A 24,484-nucleotide genomic window follows, 5' to 3' on the forward strand; every position below is an offset into this window, starting at 1 on the left:
AAGGAGGTGGTAAGGAGGATCGATGAGGGCAGCACAATTGACGTAGTCTACGTGGATTTTAGCAAGGTTTTTGACAAGGTCCCACATGGCACATTGGTCAAAAAAGTAAAGGCCCATGGGATCCAAGGGAATGTGGCAAATTGCATCCAAAATTGGCTCAGTGGCAGGAAGCAAAGGGTAATGGTTGATGGGTGTTTTTGCGACTGGAAGGCTGTTTCCAGTGGGGTGCCGCAGGGCTCAGTACTAGGTCCTTTGCTTTTTGTGGTATACATTAACGATTTGGACTTAAAAGTAGGGGGTATGATTAAGAAATTTGCGGATGACACAAAGATAGGCCGTGTGGTTGGTCGTGAGGAGGAAAGCTGTAGACTGCAGGAAGATATCAATGGACTGGTCAGATGGGCAACAAATGGAGTTCAATCCAGAGAAGTGTGTGGTAATGCATTTGGGGAGAGCAAACATGGCAAGGGAATACACAATAAATGGGAGGATACTGAGAGATGTCGATGAAGTGAGGGACCTTGGAATGCATGTCCACAGATCCCTGAAGGTAGAAGGACAGATAGATAAGGAAGTTAAGAAGGCATATGGAATACTTTCCTTTATTAGCCAAGGCATAGAATATAAAAGCAGGGATGTTATGCTGGAACTGTATAAAACACTAGTTAGGCCATAGCTTGAGTACTGTGCACAGTTCTGGTCACCACATTACAGGAAAGATGTAATTTCACTAGAGAGGGTACAGAGGAGATTTACGAGAATGTTGCCAGGACTGGAGAATTTTAGCAATGAAGACAGATTGGATCGGCTGGGGTTGTTTTCCTTGGAAGAAAGGAGGCTGAGGGGTGATTTGAATGAGGTGTACAAAATTACGAGGGGCACAAAATTATGAGGGGCCGAGATAGAGTGGATAGGAAGGACCTATTTCCCTTTGCAGAGGGGTCAATAACCAGGGGGCATAGACTTAAAGTGATTGGTAGAAGGATTAGAGCGGAAATGAGGAAAACCTTTTTCACCCAGTGGGTGGTGGGGGTCTGGAACTCACTGCCTGAGAGGGTGGTAGAGGCAGAAATCCTCAACTCATTTAAAAATACCTGGATGTGCACCTGAAGAGCCGTGACCTGCAGGGCTATGGACCAAATGCGGGAAAGTCGGATTAGGCTGGGTGGCTCATTTCTCAGCCAGCGCGGACATGATGGGCCGAATGGCCTCCTTCTGTGCCGTAAATTTTCTGTGATTCTAGTCCCACTCCCCTGCCCTTTCCCCATAGCCCTGCAAATTTTTTTACTTTCAAATACTTATCCTGTTCCCTTTTGATGGCCATGATCGAATCTGCCTCCACCACCCCCTCGGGCAGTGTGTTCCAAATCCTAACCACTCGCTGTGTAAAAATGTTTTTCCTCATGTCACCTTTGGTTCTTTTGCCAATCACCTTAAACCTATGTCCTCTGGTCCTTGACTCTTCTGCCAATGGAAACAGTTTCTCTCTATCTACTCTGTCTGGACCCTTCGTGATTTTGAATACCTCTATCAAATCTCCTCGCAACTTTCTCTGTTCCAGCTTCTCCAGTCTATCCACGTAACTGAAGTCCCTCATCCCTGGAATCATTCCAGTAAATCTTCTGCACCCTCTCTAAGGCCTTCACATCTTTCCTAAAGTGCGGTGCCCAGAACTGGACACAATTCTCCAGTTGTGGCCGAGCCTGTGTTTTATAAAGGTTCAACATGACTTCCATACTTTTGTACTCTATGCTCTATTTATAAAGCCCAGGATCCCATATGCTTTTTTAACCACCTGCCCTGCCACCTTCAACAATTTGTGCGCATATACCCCCAGATCTCTCTGTTCCTGTACCCCTTTGAGAGTTGTGCCCTCTAGTTTATATTGCCTCTCCTCATTCTTCCTACCAAAATGTATCTCGCTACATTTTTCTGCCTTAAATTTCATTTACCCCATGCCACCAGCCTGTCTAGTAGCTCTTGACGTCTATCACTATCCTTCTCACTGTTTATTACCCTTCCAAGTTTTGTGTCATCTGCAAATTTTGAAATTGTGCCCTGTACACCCAAGTCCAAGTCATTAATATATATCAAGAAAAGCAGTGGTCCCAGCACTGACCCCTGGGGAACACCACTGTACACCTCCCTCCAGTCCGAAAAACAACCGTTCACCACTACTCACCGATTCCTGTCCCTTAACTAATTCTGTATCCATATTGCTACTGCCCCCTTTATTCCATGAGCCGCAATCTTGAAGATATGCCTACCGTGCGGCATTTTATCAAACGCGTTTTGAAAGTCCATATACACCACATCAACTGCATTACCCTCATCTACCCTCTCTGTTACCTCATAAAAAAACTCTATCAGGTTAGTTAAACACGATTTGCCTTTAACAAATCCATGCTGGCTTTCCCTAATGAATCCACCCTCATCCAAGTGACTGCTAATTCTGTCCCAGGTTATCGTTTCTAAAAGTTTCCCCACCATTGACTGGCCTGTAGTTGCTGGGTTTTATCCTTGCACCTTTTTTGAACAAGGGTGTAACATTTGCAATTCTCCAGTCCTCTGGCACCACCCCCAGATGTTTGGAAGATTGTGGCCAGTACCTCCGCATTTTTCACCCTTACTTCCCTCAGCAACCTAGGATGCATCCCATCCGGACCAGGTGACTTATCTACTTTAAAGTATAGCTAGCCTTTATCAATTTTTAGCCCATCCAATATCTCAACTATATCTTCCTTTACTGAGACTCTGGCAGCATCTTCTTCCTTGGTAAACAGATGCAAAGTACTCATTTAGTACCTCGGCCATGCCCTCTGCCTCCATGAGTTGATTTCCTTTAAGGTCCCTAATCGGCACCACCCCTCCTTTTACTATCTGTTTACATGCCTGTAGAAGACTTTAGGATTCCCTTTTATGTTGGCTGTCAGTCTATTCTCACACTCTCTCTCTGCCTCTCATTTCCTTTTTCACTTCCCCTCTGAACTTTCTATAGTCTGCCTGGTTCTCACTTGAATTGTCAACCTGACATCTGTCATACGCCCCTTTTTTCCGTTTCAACTTACTATCTCTTTTGTCATCCAGGGAGCTCTGGCTTTAGTTGCCCTACCTTTCTGCCTTGTGGGAATGTACCTAGATTGTACCCAAACCATCTCCTCCTTAAAGGCCACCCACTGTTCAATTACAGTTTTGGCTGCCAATCTTTGATTCCAATTTACCCGGGCCAGTTCTGTTCCCATCCCATTGAAACTGGCCCTCCTCCAAGTGAGTATTTTTACTTTAGAATACATTACTTTAGACATGTAACAACATTGGATTACTACATGCTGTAAGTCCTGCCTGACAAACCTCGCTGGATGGAATCTCAAATAAATCAAAATCACTCCTCATTCACTCCCACAGTTTAAAGTCCCCTTAAATCAAACCCCTTTCCATTTATTCTCATTGCCAAATTTTTGCCCATTCGGTTACCCTGTCAATATCCCCTTGCAGAAACTTTGGGCCCGATTTTAGCACCCGCTCTCGGGTGCGTTCTCGGCGGGGGGGGGGCCCTTGAAAATCGGCAAAAGGACGACCCCGACCGGATCCCGCCTCGATCACGCCCACTTCCGGGTTCCACGCCGACGCGCCGGCGTGCGCGCGCAGACCCCGCAGGTGGGAATCCCGCAGGCACTTAAAGCCAGCGGGGTTCCACTTCAGAGTATTTATGTAGCTATTTCAGGTCATTAACTGACCTGATTGAGCTGTTTTTTTACCAAGTGTGGGATTTTACGTTGAACTGAGACTTTTTCCCATACTGGGGGAAACACTCTCACTCCCAACGGACGTGTTGCAGCCAGCAGCCTGTGGCAGCTGCCAAGGTGCATTCCACAGGTGGGGGGGGGGAGAGCCTTCACCAACGCAGGAGGACACTCCGTAACATTGGGCAACGCCTGCCCTCCACCACCCTCCTCCAAGCAAGAAGAATCTCCGGCGTGGAACCGCAACCCCTGTGCGAGGACACACTTACCTACCCTGCACAACCCCTCAGACCTACACCTGCCAGATGGGGGCTGCATTGACATCCTCGGAGAACGAACAGCATGACCAGCCTCAGCAGCCTCGCAGTCCACGCCGTCCGCCTCAGAGACGTGGATCCCCACAACACGGTGCTGTGGCACATCCACCTGCACAGCAGGAGGGAGGGCAACCGCAGAGAGAGATGCGTCGCAGGAGGCACTACCCTCCGCACAGGGTCTTCAGACCGAGGCTCAGCTTCATGGACCTCTCTGAGCAGCAGTGCATACGGAGGCTCAGAGTCACTCGCCAGGTAGTCGCCGACATCTGCAGCCTCCTTAATGACGAGCTGCTCCCGGATGGACCAAGCAGCATCTTCTTACCCGTCGCCGTCAAAGTCACCACTGCCCTCAACTTCTTCGCCACCGGATCCTTCCAGGGTGCCACGGGGGACATCACCGGGGTCTCTCAGTCGTCTGCACACAAGTGCATAAGGCAGGTCACCGATGGGTTGTTCCGCAGGGCCTCGAACTACATCAACTTCGCCATGGATGAGCGCAGCCAGACGGAGAGGGCGGTTGGTTTCCATGCTGTGGCTGGCTTCCCACGGGTACAGGGTGTAATCGACTGCACCCACATCGCAATACGGGCACCTCCACATGAGCCAGGGCTGTTCATCAACAGGAAGGGGTATCACTCCATGAACGCCCAGCTCATCTGTGACCACCGCCAGAGATTCCTACACGTGTGCGCCAGATACCCCGGCAGCTGCCACGATGCCACCGTCCCGCCTCTATTCCACGCACCCAACACCGGCAACGGCTGGCTCCTCGGCGACAAGGGATATCCCCTGCACACGTGGCTTATGGCACCTCTGAGGAACCCCATTACCGAGCCGCAGCGTCGATATAATGACAGCCACATTGCAACCAGGTCTACAATTCAGCAGGCTGCTCAAGATGCGCTTCAGGTGCCTTGATCGTTCCAGGGGAGCGCTCCAATACACGCCACTCAGAGTGGGATGAATTATAGTTGTCTGCTGTGCCCTGCACAACATGGCACAACAGAGAGGGGTGCCGCTGGAGGAGGCCCCATCCACACCCGCCACCCACATTGAGGACGATGATGATGAGGAGGAGGAGGAGGAGGAGGAAGAGGAGGAGTACAAGCGAGAGGAGGAGGAACGACCCATGGGCCGAACACCGGCTCACCTGCGTGCTCATCAGGCTAGGGAGGCACTCATATGCCAACGGTTCTCCTAACATCACAATGTGTGAGGCGTTCACATATCATAATGTGCACAGACGAGGGTCCATACAGGCTCCCTCCACAGAAGAGTGGTGCCTGTACACCTGCACCCACTGTATTATGCCCAATGGGTGGGACACAAAGGTGCGGGTTCTCGGCGGGTGGTCAATCGGGCGCGTGAAAAACAAGCCGTCCGAATTGAGTGCGTTGCGTGCCCGATCGCGGGATAATTGAGGCAATTAGCCGGCAGTTACGGGTTCTCCGCTTCTCAGCTGCGCGCCGGCGGGCTGTGCATGCGCAGTGACGTCTGAGCGATGGTGGAGCTCCATTTAAAGGGGCAGTCCACCAAAGCCCCTCCAGCCACAACCTGGCAACATGGAGGAAGGCAGGGGTAAGGCTGCTCCCCGATTTACGGACCACGCCCTCCAGGTGCTGCTGGACGGTGTCCGGATGAGGAGGGAGACGCTGTTCCCGAGTGATGGAAGGAGGTGCCCTGGCTCCGCCAGCAAGAAGGCATGGGAGGAGGTGGCGTCGGAGGTCACCTGCATGGGCAACACCACCCGAACTTGGATGCAGTGTCGGATGAGATTCAATGACCTCACCAGGTCCGGGAAAGTGAGTACACTAACGCACTCTGCCTCACTCCGTCTTCCACATCACCTCAAACACCTCACAACCCCATCTCCACTGACAGCACAGCGCTCCCGCACCAATCCTCACAGCCACCCAACTATCAGCCTCACAGTGCCTACACGTACCCACCGTCCCTGTCCCCACTCGACCACTACCACACACCCCAATGCCCATACAATGGGATGGCCATGTGGCACACGCATCCTCCCATCCATCTGCCACACGCTCAACCCACTCACACCAATGCTTGAAGCGTCTCACAATGCAATCATCACTCAATAACGTTTTTGTGTTTTGCCCTCACAGGAGAAGAGTTGCAAGAACGCCCGGGAAAGGGCCCGCACCGGAGGGGGCCCGCCACACGAGGTGGCTATGACAGACGCCGAGGTGGAGGCGTTGGAGATCAGCCACACGCTACATTGCCTGTCCGTGGCGGATGGCGAGGCTGGGTCTGCTTTTGAATTCTATCCCTCTAGAAATGAGCCCCAGTGCTTTGCTTTGTTTAAAATGGCCTTATTAACCTGCGTCGCTACTTTCAGCGATTTTCAACTTAAGAACAGACAGACCAAACACAAAATAAGATGCCATGGACAATACACAGGCACATTGTAGGCTCAGAATTCAGTCCAGCCACCCTTTGAACTGCTGGGACCAAGGTTTACATCACCACTCAGTGCACTAGATAGCAATGTTGAAAATGTGTAGACTGTCATTATTATAGGCTCCTTCATTGGTACAAGTACTTACTCCGTGTCACGGCTTTGATACTGGCCAGGGGTGTATCTAGGAGGAAGACAGGCCAGGACATTGTCCTCCTGCATGAGAGACGGAACAGATGTCTGAGAATAAACTGCTTTATCTTAGCAAGCTCACAGAAAGCAATAAAAACACAGTAAAACACAAAAGCACATAAATGGACAGTTCGGTGCAATGCAAAATTATAAATGCAAGTTTGTTCTTTCTTCAGCCCATCAAGGTTGTTCACTGCTCAGACTTAATATTCCTGGTTTCAAATAACTACCTAATGCCCTTTCAAAATAATTTATGGACTCTGCATCAACAATAGTTTGTGGCAGAGACTGCCACATTCCAACCACCCTCTGTGTGAAAAGTTTTTCTCACCTCTTCTTTAATGCTTTCTGTGATTGTCTTAAACTTGTGCCCTCTCTGTACCATCTCAACTGGACACAAACAATCCATCAATCATAACTCTTCATAATACAGCCATTAAGAGCATAATAGGCTGGCTAAACTTGTACAAGTATGGTTTTGTACAAGTGCAGGGGCTGCAGTCAATAATCAAAATAAATTAGATCAAACTGCTTCTCTTTGGAACAACAATAACAATTTGGTGCATCATGGCCTGATTCTTAGAATCAGAGAAAGGTTACAACACGGAAGGAGGCCATTCGGCCCATCGAGTCCATGCTGGCTCTATGCAAGAACAATCCAGTTAGTCCCACTCGCTCACCCTATCCCCGGAGCCCTGCAAATTTTTTCCTTTCACCACTTTCTAACCTGGGCCAAGTAGAGGCTGGACACTAAAACCAGGTATATAATAATGTTTGGTCTCTTCTCCCTAGAAAATAGAGAACTACAGTTGGTGTTCATCCTGACATTGGAAGGGGCAAGCTGAAGAGAAAAACAGTCTTCATTAGAAAACAAAAAGCCCCATGGTACAAGATCTTGATTAGGCTTAATCTAGAATACTGTGTCCAGTTCTGGTCCCCTCACATGGCGGGAGAACTAGAGACCCTGGAAAAGGTTCAGAGGAGAGCCACTAGATTAATGCCTAGTTTAAAGGCTATTATCAAAATTGGCTCAGAGCATCGGGTCTTTTTACTGTAGAAAAGTGTAGACTCATGGTGATTTAGTTGAAGTATTTTAGGTGATGAAGGGAATAGACAGTGTCTATGTGAACAGATTATTTGAATTAGAGTAAGCTGTGGAAAACAAGGGGTCCTGCGTATATGTTATGTAATCATAGAGCTTAATTAAATGCGAGGAGCTTATTATTTTTGTGTAATAGACCTTTGGAATACTGTGGAGCACACCTGGAGTACTGTGAGCAGTTCTGGGCACCGCACCTTCGGAAGGACATATTGGCCTTGGAGGGAGTGCAGCGTAGGTTTACTAGAATGATACCCAGACTTCAAGGGTTAAGTTACATTAACCAAATATTTCTTTTAAATCTTTTGAGAGATGCATACTGGCCTGCATTTTGTTTTTATAGCAGCAGGAACCTTTCTACTGCCTACGACAAAGCACACTTATGAGCAGAAATTAGGAGCATAATATTGGGGATCGGTGGTCACTTACAGATGATTTATAATCACATATTATTTATTGCAGAAGGACCAGTCACTAGCACCAGATTAGGTGGGTTCACTTACGAAAGGCCTTTTCCTGCTCCTGAAAAGATCTTAAGCCTGATTTTGCTCTACCTTGGACCTGGGCAATGTTCTGTTCCTGAGCGCAAAGCAAGTGGTTGGTGGGTCCCCGCGCCTCGGTAATATCCCGGGATTTCCCCAAAGGATTTACACAAAGGGGGGACAGAGTGCTTGTGCGTTGGACAGGTGCAAACATTTTACTTTCATTTAAATAAGGCAGGAGTGATGCAAGATCACCTCCAACCTCATTTGTCTCTCCCAACACAAGGTGGGCACCCATTTGAAGGAGCACCTGAAGCAGGACTTGAGCCTTATGGTCTGCTCTGCTCAGGTACCACCTATTGCATCCAAAGAAGAATCAGGGCTGGTGGGCCTCTACCTGCTGTTTTTGAGCAGCAGAGAGATGGCTTTTGAACCAGTGGTCATTACTGCTGCTGCAAGCCAAAGATGCTGACTTCTCCAGATTGTCTCTCCTAGCTCCCCTCATGCCCTTTCCAAGCTCATCTTGTCCATGAGACCCAAGTCCTGCTCCCTTGATCCCATTCCCGTGAAACTGCTTACCACCCAATTTCCCTTCATGGCTCCGTTGCTTGCTGACATTGTAAATGATTTCTTCCCAAGTACTATCGCCCGTCTCTGTCCCTGCCTCAGTCCATTTGCTTTTGTAACCTTCATCCATGCCCTTGTTACCTCCTGACGCATCTATTCCAATGCTCTCCTGGCTGGCCTTCCATCCTCCACCCTCCATAAACTTCAGGTTATCTAAAACTCCACTGCCTGTAGCCTCTCCTGCACCAAGTCACACTCACCCTGTTCTCATTGACCTACATCGGAGGTGTTGGAAGACCAGGAGCCAATTTAAAATTCTAATCCTCGTGTTTAAATCTCTTCATGGCCTAACCCCTAACCATCTCTGCAGCCTCCTCCAGCTCAACTGCGTTCCTATTTCTCTGGCCTCGTGCATCCCCACCTCTCACTATTGGCGGCCATGCCTTCAGCAGACTAGGCCCCAAGCTCTGAATCCCCTCCCTAAACCTCTCTGCCTCTTTCCTTCCCTCAATCCTTCAAGACTTCTCCTTAAAATCCACCTCTTTGACTAAGCTTTAGGTCATCCCTCCTAATATTTCCTTCTTTTGGTTGGAGTCCATTTTCACCTGATTACAATTCTGTGAAGTGCCTTGGGATGGTTTTCTACATTAAAAGCGCTATAGAAATGCAAGTTGCTGTTGTTGACTTCCCTCTCCCAGTTCCAGGTGCTGGCTCTGCCAGGTGATGGGCTTCTGCCAGGGCTGCACCTAGCCTGACTAATGTCAGGTGGAGGGAGGGCAAACTGTCCCTCGTATGTTTCTGCCCTTGCCTCTCCTCAGCCATACTCCTTACTTACCCTGGACCAGAAGATGTTGATGACTATAACAAAGTGAGCCATGAGTGTCAGAAACCTGGATGGTACCAGGCTGCTTGGCATCGGCATCTCCAAATCTGGCTCGACTGCTCACAAGTTCTACCTGTGAAAAGGAAAAAGGTCAGATACCATGACGCCATGGGTTTTTTTTAAAGACAAGCCAGTTCCCCTTCCTGTTCTCCCCCAGTATTACAACAAATGTTGCTGCACAGGGGGCCTCAGCCAAACCTTCGTGAGAAAGACATGTGAAGTGAGGACTTCTTGAAAGCTGTAACAACTTCTTACATTTATATAGTGTCTTTAACAAAGAAAAATGTCCCACAGTTGAAAAAAAGAGCATACACCAAGGGGGTAATGTTAATCTAACTCGCCGGGCAGGAAACCTAAAGGATTGGGTAGAATGCCGTTTTCACACCCCCTCCTGATATTACTTGCTGCTGACTTCAATGGAGAGTAAAATCGGGTGGGGTGTAAAACAAGCGTTGCATCCGGTCTCGCCAGTTTCCAGACGGGCGGGTTGGGCTAAATTTGCCCCCAAGTCTCTACGGGACAGTTAGCAAAAGTGCCTAAAAGCTTGGTCAAGGAAATGGACTTTGAGAAGCTTTTAAAGGCAGGAAGGACATAGAAAGGCAAGGGAGTTTAGGGAGGGAGTTCCAGAGAGTAGGACCAAGAGTCATCAAGAGTGGAATGAAGGATGATCCTGGAATGAGAGGAGGATTGGCTGTGGTGAGGGAGCCACAGTAATACTTAATTTTAGTCAAGCCAGATTTCACAGACAAGACTAGTGATGCACCAGATGTAGGGCTCTGCAGCCCTTGGACTTCAGGGTGTAGAGATGGAAACTTTACTAGAGGAACAATAGGGTGGGGAGATGGTGAATGATTAAGTTGGATGGTCACCAGGAATAGAGAATAAAACAGGGATATAGCTCTGCAGCAGGTGCCACCATGAGTACGCCAAGCATTGAAAAGAAGGAAGCCATGGGTTCAGCCAGAAGAGGGCGATACAGGAAAGGTTGGTTGGAGAGTAAAGTGCGGTGGGCTAGAGAGACAAGAGGCAGGCTGCTAAAAGAGGAAAGAAAGGGGGGGCATCAGAACAGTAATAGGAAAGCAGAGCCAAAGAGGTGGGAGAGGAACAGAAAGTCGAGCAAGGCCGGAAAGTGGCAGAAAAGAGGGGGTAGAATGGTGCTCAAGTCCAGGGCAGCTGTTAATGTGCACACGAGTGGACACAAAATGAAACCTTAAATCGCATGGACAAAAGACAGAACACAGGAACATATCATCCCCTCAGCCCTGTTCCACCATTCAATTAGATCATGGCGGCTGATCCGTCCCTCCACTCCATTTATCTGCCGTTGCTCCTTGACACCCTTATCTAACAAAAATCTATCGATTTCAGTCTTGAAAATTTCAATTGACCAGCATACACAGCCTTCTGGGGAGTAAGTACCAGATTTCCACGGCCACTTTGTGAAAAAGTGCTTTTTCATTTCACCCTTAAATGGCACTGCTCTAATTTTAAGATTGTGTCCTCTTGTTCTGGAATCCACCACCAGAGGAAATAGTTCAATCACCCCAAAACCTTCTAAATTCAAGGGAATCAAGCCAAGTTTATGCAACCTGTCTTCATAATTTAACCCTTTAAGCCCCGGTATCATTCTGGTGAATCTACATTGCACCCCCTCCAATGCCAATATATCCTTCCTGAGGTTCGGTGCCCAAAACTAAAGGCAGTACTCCAGATGGGGTCTGACCAAGGCTCTGTACACTGAAGCATAACTTTCTCACTTTTGAATTCCAGCTCCCTTGATATAAAGACAAATTAGCCTTTTTGATTACCTTTGTACCTGTGGACTAGCTTTTAGTGATTTGTGTACATGGGTACGTAAAGTCCTTTGCTTCTCCAGAGTTCCTAGTTTCTCATCATTAAGAAAATATTCCGATTTGTCTTTCTCAGATCCAAAATGGATGACCTCACACTTCCCCACATTGAATCCATATGCCACAGTTTTGCCCATTCACTTAGTCTGTCTATGCCTCTTTGCAACTTTCTGGTCCCATCTGCACTATTTGCTGGGTCTCCTAATTTATTTCATCTGCATATTTGGATATACAACTTTCTATTCCTTGATCCAAGTCATTGATACACAAGGTGAAATGCTGAGCCCCAGTACAGATCCCTGGGAAACATCACATTCCCTTCCTGCCAATCAGAGAACAAACCCTTTATCCCTACCTCCAAAACAATTACCAACAAGGTTACAAGGTTATCTCCAATTCCAGGAGCTCTTATTTTTGCTAGTAATCTCTTCTACGGAACCGCATCAAATGCCTCCGGAAGTCCATATTGACAACATCTCCTATCCACCACGCTAGTGACCTCCTCAAATAATTCCACTAGATTAGTCAGATATGACCTACCCTTCACAAATCCATGCTGACTTGCTCGTTTGATCAGCTCATACTTGCCCAAGTGCTCAATAGATACTCTGTATCTGATGATCGATTCTAGAAACTTCCCTACAACTGATGTTAAACTGATGGGTCTGTATAGTTACCTGGTTTCTCTCTCCCTCCCTTCTTAAATAATGGAGTGACAATTGCAATCTTCCAAGCCAAAGGCAAAATTCCTGAATCTGGAGGCTTGGAAAATTATGACTAACACATCTGTAATTCCCTCACCTATTTCTTTTAATACCCTGGGGTGGAAACTATCAGTTAGGCACAGGAAGAAATCCTTAAAGTAGGAGCTTCATGAGCAAATGGTTGATCTGGAATTAATAGGAAAACTTAGATCTGCATGGAAAGTTCAAAAAGTCAGAGTTCTGCAAGGAGGGTCCAATAGGTCCAGAGTTGGCAAGGAAGGCCAGAAAAGTCTGGGTCAGTGAGGAAGAACAGAGAAGCTGTGGGCTGCCAGGACCACAGATGTCATGGAAAAACGTAAGTTAGCAGGAATGTCAGAGACTCAGGGCAGCAGGAATGTCAGAGACTCAGGGCAGCAGGAATGTCAGAGACTCAGGGCAGCAGGAATGTCAGAGACTCAGGGCAGCAGGAAAGATTAGAGACCAAATTCCCCAAAGCTGTTATAAACTTGTAGCTGTCTCCCTCAACCAGGTCACAACGTGATGGACCATTCCTTTTGGGATGGTGGGATAAATGAGAACCAGGAGCAGAGATCAACATCTATCTGAACTCAAGTTATTACTGGCCTGTGACAGAGTGCAGGCTCTGGAGTAAATATCAACAGCCCCAGTACTTCATAGTTTCATAGTAGGTACAGCACAGGAGGAGGCCATTCGGCCCATCATGCCTCTGCCAACACTTTGAAAGAGCTATCCAATTACTCCCATTCCCCTGCTCTTTCCCCATAGCCCTGTCAATGTTTTCCCTTTGAGTTTTTAATCTAATTCCCTTGGAATGTAACTGAGCTGCTCAAATCGAAAAACATTAAAATGAAGATTCCTGGCCCAATGTGGAGTTTCTAGTTCCATTATTGGGGGCATCTAGTTCCACAGTAAAACTAATCTCTTGCTAATAAAAATGGATGATTTAAAAACAGTAATTTCTCCTGTTCAGCTTGACTTAATGGGACAGAGACGGCGAGTCAAACTGGTCATTTCCGAGGTTCGTTATTCTATAAACTACCAGCTTCACTTTCACAGAAAGTGCTCAGAATAATTTGATGTAAATAGGTCCATACTATGGCTTCATTGATCCCTCACTCACAGATACTGAGTTATCCTAGCATAATTTATGTATGTCAGAGGGCCCCGTTTATAACAGGCAATTTTGAAGATTGTTTTGTTAAGTATTGTTTGAATAGAGAGCATATTTGAAAGGTTATTAAGATCAATTTACAAAAGGCGGTAGCTATATAATAATATAAAGGAGACCAGAGTAAGTAATTGAGGAAAGTAAATTAGAGATAGTATGTGCGAGCGTCACAGCAGCTGGGATCAGGAGCTAGGTTTGTGATGTGTACGACAAGCATGATGTAGGACATCCTTGATCTGCAAAGCATCTGGGAGAACACTTGCATGAAGTGTCAGGAAACTGTGTTGTTCAGAACTGCAACATACATGGGGAGGAAAAGTTTCTAGGAGACACATTCTGCCTCCAGATAGAGGGGAATAGTAAGGCAGAGGGTGGGAGCAGGAGAACTACAGGGAAACATTATGGTCTGGTCTTATCCAATAGGTGTAGAATTCTTGACACCACAGCCAATCATCATGTCACCATGGGTGTCACAGTATTTATTAACGACTTAGATGAAGGAATAGAAAGTCTCATATTTATGTTTGCCAATGAAACAAAGATTGGTGGCATTGTAAGCAGTGTAGATGAAAACATAAAATTACAAAGCGATATTGATAGATTAGGTGAATGGGCAAAGCTGTGGCAAATGGAATTCAATGTAGACAAATGTGAGGTCATCTACTTTGGATCAAAAAAGGATAGAACAGGGTACTTTCTAAATGGTAAAAAGTTAAAAACAGTGGATGTCCAAAGGGACTTAGGGGTTCAGGTACATAGATCATTGAAGTATCATGAACAGGTGCAGAAAATAATCAATAAGGCTAATGGAATGCTGGCCTTTATATGTAGAGGACAAGAGCACAAGGGGGCAGAAGTTATGCCGCAGCTATACAAAACCCTGGTTAGACCGCACCTGGAGTACTGTGAGCAGTTCTGGGCACCGCACCTTCGGAAGGACATAATGGCCTTGGAGGGAGTGCAGCGTAGGTTTACTAGAATGATACCCGGTCTTCAAGGGTTAAGTTACGAGGAGAGATTACACAAATTGGGGTTGTATTCTCTAAAGTTTAGAAGGTTAAGGGGTGATCTGATCGAAGTTTATAAGATATTAAGGGGAACAGATAGGGTGGATAGAGAGAAACTATTTCCGCTGGTTGGGGATTCTAGGAGTAGGGGGCACAGTCTAAAAATTAGAGCCAGACCTTTCAGGAACGAGATTAGAAAACATTTCTACACACAAAGAGTGGCAGAAGTTTGGAACTCTCTTCCACAAACGGCAATTGATACTGGCTCAATTGCTAAATTTAAATCTGAGATAGATAGCTTTTTGGCAACTAAAGGTATTAAGGGATATGGGCCAAAGGCAGGTATATGGAGTTAGATCACAGATCAGCCATGATCTTATCAAATGGTGGAGCAGGCACGAGGGGCTGAATGGCCTATTCCTGTTCCTATGGCTCTTCACAAGATGGAGAATGAGGAGCAAATAGCCCAGCAGCACAGAAGAGACTGCCCAGGTACATAATGTACAGTCCCAGACACAGTTCCCTACAAATAATCAGAGTAGCTGTGTCTCCCAAACTGAAGTTCACCAGGGAAGCAGCTATAGAGCTGTGCTGTCTTTTAAAGGAAGACCTGCTAGCCAATTCCAGGACTGACTTCCTTTTAATGTGCAACAGGGGCATCCATTTGCCAATACTCCATCCACCAGTCATTGCAGCCATGTTTCAAAGAGCAAATAAACTTATACATATGTTGCAAAGAAAAATAGAAGCAGCAGCAAAGGGCACAATATTTCTACCGGTTGGCAGGAATTCCCCACGTTCAAGGCCTCATTGATGCCATCCATCTGACACAGGCTACTTCAAATAATCCAGTGGCATGCATAGGAGTTCCACTCGAAGTACAACATGGAAACAGATCTTTCAGCCCAACCAGTCTATGTCGATTCTTACCTTCCACAAACACTAGTTCCAATCCCATGTACCCACCCTATTCCCATTCCCTTTATTCCTCGGTTTCAACCACCTATCTAACCAATTCTTTAAAGCTGACATGGTGCCAGAGGACTGGAGAATTGCAAATGTTACACCCTTGTTCAAAAAAGGATAAACCAAGAAACTACAGGCTAGTCAGTTTAACCTCGGTGGTGGGGAAACTTTAAGAAACGATAATCCGGGACAAAATTAACAAGTCACTTGGAAAAGTGTGGATTAATAAAGGAAAGCCAGCACGGATTTGTTAAAGGCAAATCGTGTTTAACTAACTTGATTGAGTTTTTTTGATGAGGTAACAGAAAGGGTTGATGGGGACAATATGGTTGATGTTGTGTATGTGGACTTTCAAAAGGCGTTTGATAAAATGCCACATAATAGGCTTGTCATCAAAGTTGAATCCCATGGAATAAAAGGGGCAGTGGCAGCAGGGATACGAAACTGGCTAAGTGACAGAAAACAAAGAGTAGAGGTGAATGGTTGTTTTTCGGATTGGAGGAAGGTGTACAGTGGTGTTCCCCAGGGATCGGCACTAGGACCACTGCTTTTCTTGATATATATTAATGACTTGGATTTGGGTGTACAGGGCACAATTTCAAAATTTGTAGATGACACAAAACTTGGAACGGTAGTGAACAGTGAGGAGGATAGTGATAGACTTCAAGAGGATATAGACAGGCTGGTGGAATGGGCAAACACGTGGCAAATGAAATTTAACACCGAGAAGTGCGAAGTGATACATTATGGTAGGAAGAACAAGGAGAGGCAAAATAAACTAAATGGTACAATTCTAATAGGGGTGCAGGAACAGAGAGATCTAGGGGTATATCATTGAAGGTGGCAGGGCAGGTTGAGAAAGCGGTTAACAAAGCATACGGGATCCTGGGCTTTATAAATAGAGGCATAGAGTACAAAAGCAAGGAAGTTATGTTGAACCTTTATAAAACACTGCTTCGCCCACAACTGGGCACCGCACTTTAGGATAGGGTGTCCAATTCTGGGCACCGCACTTTAGGATAGGGTGAAAGAGAGGGTGCAGAAGAGATTTACGAGAATGGTTCCAGGGATGAGGGACTTTAGTTACATGGATAGACTGGAGAATCTGGGGTTGTTCTCCTTAGAACATAGACGGTTACAAGAAGATTTGATAGAGGTATTCAAAACCACGAAGGAACTAGACAGAGTAGACAGAGAGAAACTGTTCCCATTGGCGGAAAGGTCAAGAACCTGAGAACATAGATTTAAGGTGATTGGCAAAAGAACCAAAGGCGACATGAGGAAAAACATTTTTACACAGCGAGTGGTTATGATTTGGAATGCACTGCCTGAGAGGGTGGAATAGCCAGATTCAATCATGGCCTTCAAAAGGGAACTGGATAAGTACTTGAAGGGAAAAAATTTGCAGGGATACAGGGAAAGGACAGCGGAGTGGGACTAGCTGGATTCCTCTTGTAGAGAGCTGGCACGGACTCGATGGGCCGAATGGCCTCCTTCCATGATTCTACGATCTCTGATTCAATCACTAACTGCAGTAGTGTGTTCCACAATCTCACAACTCTCGTGTAAAAAAAAGTTGCTCCAAATCTCGAGTGTTAAATTGGGCCACATAGCGTCCATTTATCAGGCACTACGTGACGACCTAAGGTCCGAAAATATGTCCAACATGCATGCGAACACTTCCGAGGGGAAGCACGCAGCGTGCCATCTTGGTAAAGTAGCTGGCGCACACACGTCTACCGACAACATGCAAAGCAAGGAGATCATGATGTGGATCACTGTGCAACGCTGATTTGTAGCTGTAGCATTTTGGAAGTCCCCAGTCAACCGAACGCCCTGTCCTTAACTTGCTCAGCAGAACATGAAGGAACCCCCACCAGCGGTATTTAAAGGGATCATGCAGGAGTTACGGGTAAATTGCTGAATTATTTCTTTAGCTGCTGCTCAAATTCTAGACATTTTTGGATGTATTCTAGGGCTGTTGGAAGTTTATTTCATCTACAGAGAGGGGTCTGGCTGCTCTTGCAATCCTGCTGCTTTGTCTCCTTCACAAATTATTTGCCTCCAGACATAAAGCATGACTGGGAGCATGAAGGGAGATACCACAAATCAGGACAAGCTAGCAGACGAGGAAGGAAGTGAAGGAGGAGCACAGACCCACTGAGGGTCTTCAGGGAATATTTCTTCTCCCTCAACATAGACAGCCACTTTATGCCAGGCTCATTGAGGAGCACTTCCAATGACCTCAACTATAGCTCCCCATTCACCAGCACTGCCAGATTCCTTACCTTTCCTCTCTCAATAACCATCCTCTTTCTGTCAACACTTATTGGTACCTCCCTCACTTGACTGCAGGCATAAACCAAACACCAACACCAAATACAAATTCAAATCAAAATTTATCAAAATAATCACTGCATCACACATACAAAATAAAACTAATCGCCCTTGTGCATTCTCTTCCTTTCCCTTTCCTGGTGCTCCTATGAGGTGCTTCCTCAGTGGCTGGAGCTTGGGAGGAGGAAGGCTGCTGAGCTTCAATGGAGGAGTCTGCAGATGTCCTTGGAGGACGACGACCTCGAGCATCTCTGGGCCTAGAGGGCCCGGCTGCAGACTGAACCATCTTGGCATGGGCTGCAGCAGTCTGGGCCAGCTGGCTGACAGGCAACAGCACGGGCACTGGCGGAGTGGCAGGGTGGGAGCAGAAATGCTGTCATCCTGAGAGGGGACAGCAGGTTCATGTTCTATGGAACCAATGCCACTCTCCCGGGGCTGCGCCTCAGCAATCCTGGTGATATGTTGAAGAACAGATTGCTGGACTGTTGTGATGCCCTTGAATCCCATTTGCCGAGATCTCAGATAATGACTTTGATGGGCCAGGCTACAGAAGAAAGCAGATGTAGGAGGGGTTCTAAATGAATTTTTTGCATCTGTTTTCACTATGGAGAAGGACGATGTAGACATAGAAATACGGCAGGGGGACTGTGATATACTCGAACATATTAACATCGAGCGGGAGGAGGTATTGGCGGTTTTAGCAGGCCTAAAAATGGATAAATCCCCAGGCCCGGACGAAATGTATCCCAGGCTACTGTGTGAGGCAAAGGAGGAGATTGCGGGGGCTCTGACACATATATTCAGAACCTCTCTGGCCACAGGGGATGTGCCAGAGGACTGGAGAACCGCTAATGTAATACCATTATTCAAGAAGGGGAGTAGGGAAAAACCGGGGAACTACAGGCCAGTGAGCCTAACATCAGTGGTAGGAAAATTATTGGAAAAAATTCTGAAGGACAAAATTAGTCTCCACTTGGAGAAGCAAGGATTAATCAGGGATAGTCAACATGGCTTTGTCAAGGGAAGATCATGTCTGACTAATTTGATTGAATTTTTTGAGGGGGTGACTAGGCGTGTGGATGAGGGTAACGCAGTGGATGTGGTATACATGGATTTCAGTAAGGCCTTCGATAAAGTCCCCCACAGGAGACTGGTCAAGAAGGTACGAGCCCATGGAATCCAGGGTGCCTTGGCACTTTGGATACAAAACTGGCTTAGTGGCAGAAGGCAGAGGGTGATGGTCGAAGGTTGTTTTTGTGACTGGAAGCCTGTGGCCAGTGGGGTACCACAGGGATCGGTGCTGGGTCCCTTGCTGTTTGTGGTCTACATTAATGACTTGGATATGAATGTAAAAGGTATGATCAGTAAGTTCGCTGATGATACAAAGATTGGTAGGGTGGTAAATAGTGAGGAGGATAGCCTCAGTCTGCAGGACGATATAGATGGGTTGGTCAGATGGGCGGAACAGTGGCAAATGGAATTTAACCCGGAAAAGTGCGAGGTGATGCACTTTGGAGGGACTAACAAGGCAAGGGAATACACAATGAATGGGAGGACCCTAGGCAAGACAGAGGGTCAGAGGGATCTTGGTGTGCAAGTTCACAGATCCCTGAAGGCGGCGGAACAGGTAGATAAGGTGGTAAAGAAGGCATATGGGATACTTGCCTTTATTAGCCGAGGCATAGAATATAAGAGCAAGGAGGTTATGATGGAGCTGTATAAAACACTGGTTAGGCCACAGCTGGAGTACTGTGTGCAGTTCTGGTCGCCACACTACAGGAAGGATGTGATCGCTTTGGAGAGGGTGCAGAGGAGATTCACCAGGATGTTACCAGGGCTGGAGCGCTTCAGCTATGAAGAGAGACTGGGAAGATTGGGTTTGTTTTCCTTGGAGCAGAGGAGGCTGAGGGGGGACATGATTGAGGTGTACAAAATTATGAGGGGCACTTATAGGATGGATACTAAGGAGCTTTTTCCCTTCGTTGAGGGTTCTATAACAAGGGGACATAGATTCAAGGTAAAAGGCGGGAGGTTTAGAGGGGATTTGAGAAAGAACTTTTTCACCCAGAGGGTGGTTGGAGTCTGGAACTCACTGCCTGAAAGGGTTGTGGAGGCAGGAACCCTCACAACATTCAAGAAGCATTTGGATGAGCACTTGAAATGCCATAGCATACAAGGCTACGGACCAAATGCTGGAATATGGGATTAGAGCAGACAGGGCTGATGGCCGGCGCGGACACGATGGGCCGAAGGGCCTCTATCCGTGCTGTATGACTCTATGACTCTCTATGACTCTATGATGGGCATACACAACAAAATGCTTGGTGCACTGGCATACCTGCCGGAAATCTTGTGCACAATGTCGAAGAGCATGGAGTGGCATCCAGAGCCATGATGACATCTGTCTGAGCTTCCATGGCAGCAGACTGGTCATCATGGTGCGTTCCACAGCTGTGCTGATGAAGGTGACCACCCTTCCCACATTGGAAAGGATGGGCTCCAAGCTCTGTGCAAAGCCATGCGTCAAGTTGAAGGTGGACTCCTCCATGCTGCTCGACATTGCACCAAGCATTTTGTTGTGTATGCCCATCAGCTTTCTTCTGTAGCCTAGCCCAACAAAGTCATCATCTGAGATCTCGGCAACAGAACTAGTGTGCAACCTCGCCCTTCAGTGAGCTGGCACCTGTGGCGTCCTTTCCCCCTGTCCTGGCTCCTGAGGGCTTGTGCCTGGTGACTCACCACGTGCAGATCCCTCCTCTAACCTAGCCTCTAAAGTCAGTGTCTGAGCTGGTGGCTGCGAGAGTGACATCAACTGACGGTGCATCTTCATCATTGCTCTCGTTGTCTTCCTCCGCTAGCTGAGCGGCTTCCGCTTCTTGGGGATTGGAAATAAAAAAGGGACAAGGATTGGGTTGCGGTGTAGGGAGAGAAGAGAGGAAGACGTGCGTTCTGACACCATCTACACCGTCTCATTCAGAGCGTGTAGGGTGAGGAAGAAGTGAGGAGAGGAGGAGGATTAGGTATACAGAAACCCTGATCATCGATCCCTCCAGCGTCGCCAGTGGACATGGCCTCTGCGATGCCCTTTCCCATTATTGCAATGACGGTCTCCTACAGGGGGTGAGTACGAGAAGGAACGCTGCACCTGCACCAGTTGCAGTATGCTCCCTCCTATTATGCGCCACCTTCTCCTGCAAGAGGGAAGCGTATTAGTAGTATTCTGAGCTATGTCTGAGTGATGTGACTGTTGTGGTTGAGTAGTTGCCAATGTGCATGAGCTGTGAGTGCGAAGTTTTGTATCGTGCTGAGTGTCTGAGGGTGAGGTTAAGCGTGTGAATTGAAGTGTTCAGATTGTAGATGGGTGGGGGGGGGGGGGGGTGGAAGTGGTATGAATTCAGCAGTAGATGAGGCTAGTGGTGCAGCTGTTATGAGGAGCCATTTGAAGATTGATCTTACCTTGACAACTCTAGTCAGATCATTGAACGTCTGCCGACACTGCATCCAGGTACAGGAAGCTATACTCCTGGCATTCACCTCATCGCCAACCTCCTCCCACTGCCTCCTCATATGCCTGGAAGGCTTCCGGCCCCTCAGCAGATAAAGATTGTCCCTCCCCCTCTCCACCTCCTGGCCCTTGGGGATAGAGGATGTCCCTCCTCCTCTTGCTCGCTGAGGATAGAGATTGTTCTTGCTCCTCTCCACCTCCTGCACTAAGACCTCTGGTGCAGCATTGGAAAACCTTGGTGCATGCTCTCATCCAGATTCAGCCATTTGAGTAATAGGTTTTTCACATGAGATCTACACAGCACTTCTTGCAGCCACAATCCACCTTCCTGTTCAGAGGTGCTGCCTGCCTTTAAGTAGCATTCTGCACTCCCCTTATTGGACGCCCGCCTCATGCGTGCAGCCAATGAACAGCGTGGGGAGCACTAGCTGCACGCAGCAATCATTACGTGTTGCCTGCTTTGCAATCAGTGTACGCGGGTTAATTGTGTACAGCAGTCCCTGCGCCTGCTCTCCCGTGCTATCGAAGTTAACCCCTCATATATTTAATCTTATATCTACGTCGCGTGTTGTAGTCCCTTTGCCCGCTGAAAACTGACCATTTCTATCTGCTTTGTCCCATCCCATCATAATTTTAAACACTTCTATCAAATCCGTAATTTTCCCTGTTGTAACGAAAATATCCCCAATTTTTCCACGTCTTTATTTGCATTTGTACTTTGCCATACCAGGCCGCATCCTGTGCTGTGCCCTCTCTATTGCCTCAACATCCTTCCTGTAGTGTGGAGCTTTAAACTGAACATAGTACTCCACTGTGGTCTAAAATTTCATACAGATTCACCATTACATCCAGACTTTTATATTTTATATATCGTGCCACAAAACCCAATATTCAATTAGCTTTGTTTATGGCCTTATCCACTTAAGGTGCTATTTTTAATGTTTTCTGAACCCAAACCCCCAAATCCCTCTGCTCTTCCACATGACCCATCCTTCATTCACTCAAACTATTACTTTTATTTTACCTAAAAGTACATCACATCACAATTATTGACAATGAATTCCATCTGCCACTTTTTGCCCATTTCACCATTGTATCGATATCCCCTTGAAATTTACTTTGGCCCTCGGAATAATTTACTCTCTTACCAATTTTAATAGCGCCTGCAAGTTTGGACACCACTCCCTACAGCCCTATATCCAAATCACTGATGCTCATTGAACATAAGAGGACCCAGAGCAGGACACCACTATCCACTTCCAACCACTCTGAGAAACTGCCCTTAACTTCTACTCTGTTTCCTCCCTTCTCAACAGTTTTTAATCTAGCATTTCCCTAATTTTATATCCCTTAATTTTCTCAAATAGTATTCTGTGAGGTATCTTGTCAAAGGTTTTCTGAAAGTCCATGTACACCACATCCAATGCATTTTCCCCATCCACCTCAACACCAAATTAATGTCCAGCTTGTTTGTGACTCCTGCCAATGACTTCTTTATTCTCAGACAGTCCACAGGGCCAACCTTGTTCAAGGGACAGACAACAGAGGGATCTCTCCTGGACCTGGTTTCTGACACTGATGAGAAACCCCCGAACACCAGCAGAGAGAACAACTTGCATTTATATAACGCCTTTAACATAGACAACCATCCCAAGGTACTTCACAGAAGTGTAATCAAACAGTGGGGTAGCTGGCAGCAGAACAGCCCTGCAAATTTTTCCTTTTTAAGTGGAGATCCAATTCCCATTTGAAAGTTACTATTGAATCTGCTTCCACTACCTTTTCAGGAAATACATTCTAGATCGTAACAACTCGATGAGTAAAACAAATTCTCTTCATCGCCGCTCTGGTTCTCTTTCAAAACCCCTGATAATTTTGAACACCACATTAAATCTCCCCTTAACGTTCTCTGCTCTAAGGAGAACAACCCCAGCTTCTCAAGTATCGCCACATAACTGAAGTCCCTCATCCCTGGTACCATTCTAATAAATTTCTTCTGCACCCTCTAAAGCCTTGACATCCTTCCTAAAGTGCAGTGCCCAGAACTGAACACAATACTCCAGCTGAGGCCTAACCAGTGATTTATAACGGTTTAGCATAACTTCCTTGCTTTTGTACTCTTATGCCTTTTTATAAATCCAAGGATTCCATTAACTTTTTTAACAGCTTTATCAACTTGTCCTGCCATGTTCAAAGATTTGTGTATATGCACCCCCAGGTCTCTGTTTCTTCACCCCCTTTAAATCTGTACCATTTAGTTTATATTGCCTCTCCTCATTCTTCCTACCAAAATGCGTCATTTCACACTTCTCTACATTAAATTTCATGTGCCATGTTCCACGGGCTTTAATTTTGCTAACAAGTCTATTATGTGGTACTTTATCAAATGCCTTTTGAAAGTCCAAATACACATCAAGCGCACTATTGTCATCAACCCTCTCCGTTACTTCATCAAAGAACTCAATCAAGTTTGTCAGACACCATTTGCCTTAAACAAATCTGTGCTGACAGTCATTTATTAACCCATATTTTTCCTAGGGCCGATTAATTTTGTCCCAGATTATTGTCTCTAAAAGATTCCCCACCACAATGAGGCTGACTGGCCTGTAAATTCCAGGTTTATTCCTCGACCCTTTTTTGAATAGGGTGCAACATTTGCAATCCCCAAGTTCTCTAGCACCATCCCCATATCTAAGGAGGATTGGAAGATTGTGGCCAGCACTTCTGCAATTTTCACCCTAGGATGCATTCCATCTGGACCAGGTGACTTTTCTACTTTGAGCACTGCCAACCTTTTTAGTACCTTCTCTTTATCTATTTTTATCCTATCCAATTTCTCTACTACCCTGTCCTTTACTGTGACATTGGCAGCATTCTTTTAGAATCATAGAATGGTTACAGTATAGAAAGAGGCCATTTGGCCCATCGAGCCCTTACCTACTCTTTGTAAGAGCAATCCAGTTAGTCCCATCCTCCCACTCTTTCCCGGTAGACCTGCAAACTTTTTCCCTTCAAGTGCTTATCCAATTCTTTTTTGAAAATCATGACTAAATCTGCTTCCACCACTCTTTCAGGCAGCGCATTCCAGATCAGAACAACTCGCTGCGTAAAAAACCTTTTCCTCATGTCGCCTTTAGTTCTTTTGAGTCCTTTTAAATCAATGTCCTCTGGTTCTCGACCTTTCTGCCAATGGGAAGTTTCTCTTTATTTACTTTATCTCAACC

At 46.6% G+C, this 24,484-nt stretch overlaps 1 protein-coding gene across 2 annotated transcripts in view; it reads right to left on the bottom strand.

Moving 5' to 3' along the window:
• Window positions 1-24,484, bottom strand: part of LOC137301564 (transmembrane protein 107-like) — a 103,959-nt gene that overhangs the window by 65,992 nt on the left and 13,483 nt on the right. For both annotated transcript variants that reach the window (XM_067971120.1, XM_067971121.1), the window contains exons 2-3: window positions 9,655-9,775; window positions 6,628-6,695 (exon numbers count right to left, since the gene is read on the bottom strand). In XM_067971120.1, the coding sequence (XP_067827221.1) occupies window positions 6,628-6,695; window positions 9,655-9,741 (155 nt within the window). In that variant the 5' untranslated portion in view covers window positions 9,742-9,775. The remainder of the gene's footprint in view (window positions 1-6,627; window positions 6,696-9,654; window positions 9,776-24,484) is intronic.

The sequence above is a fragment of the Heptranchias perlo genome, chromosome 33, assembly GCF_035084215.1.
Source record: "Heptranchias perlo isolate sHepPer1 chromosome 33, sHepPer1.hap1, whole genome shotgun sequence".
NCBI classification, from domain to species: Eukaryota; Metazoa; Chordata; class Chondrichthyes; order Hexanchiformes; family Hexanchidae; genus Heptranchias; species Heptranchias perlo.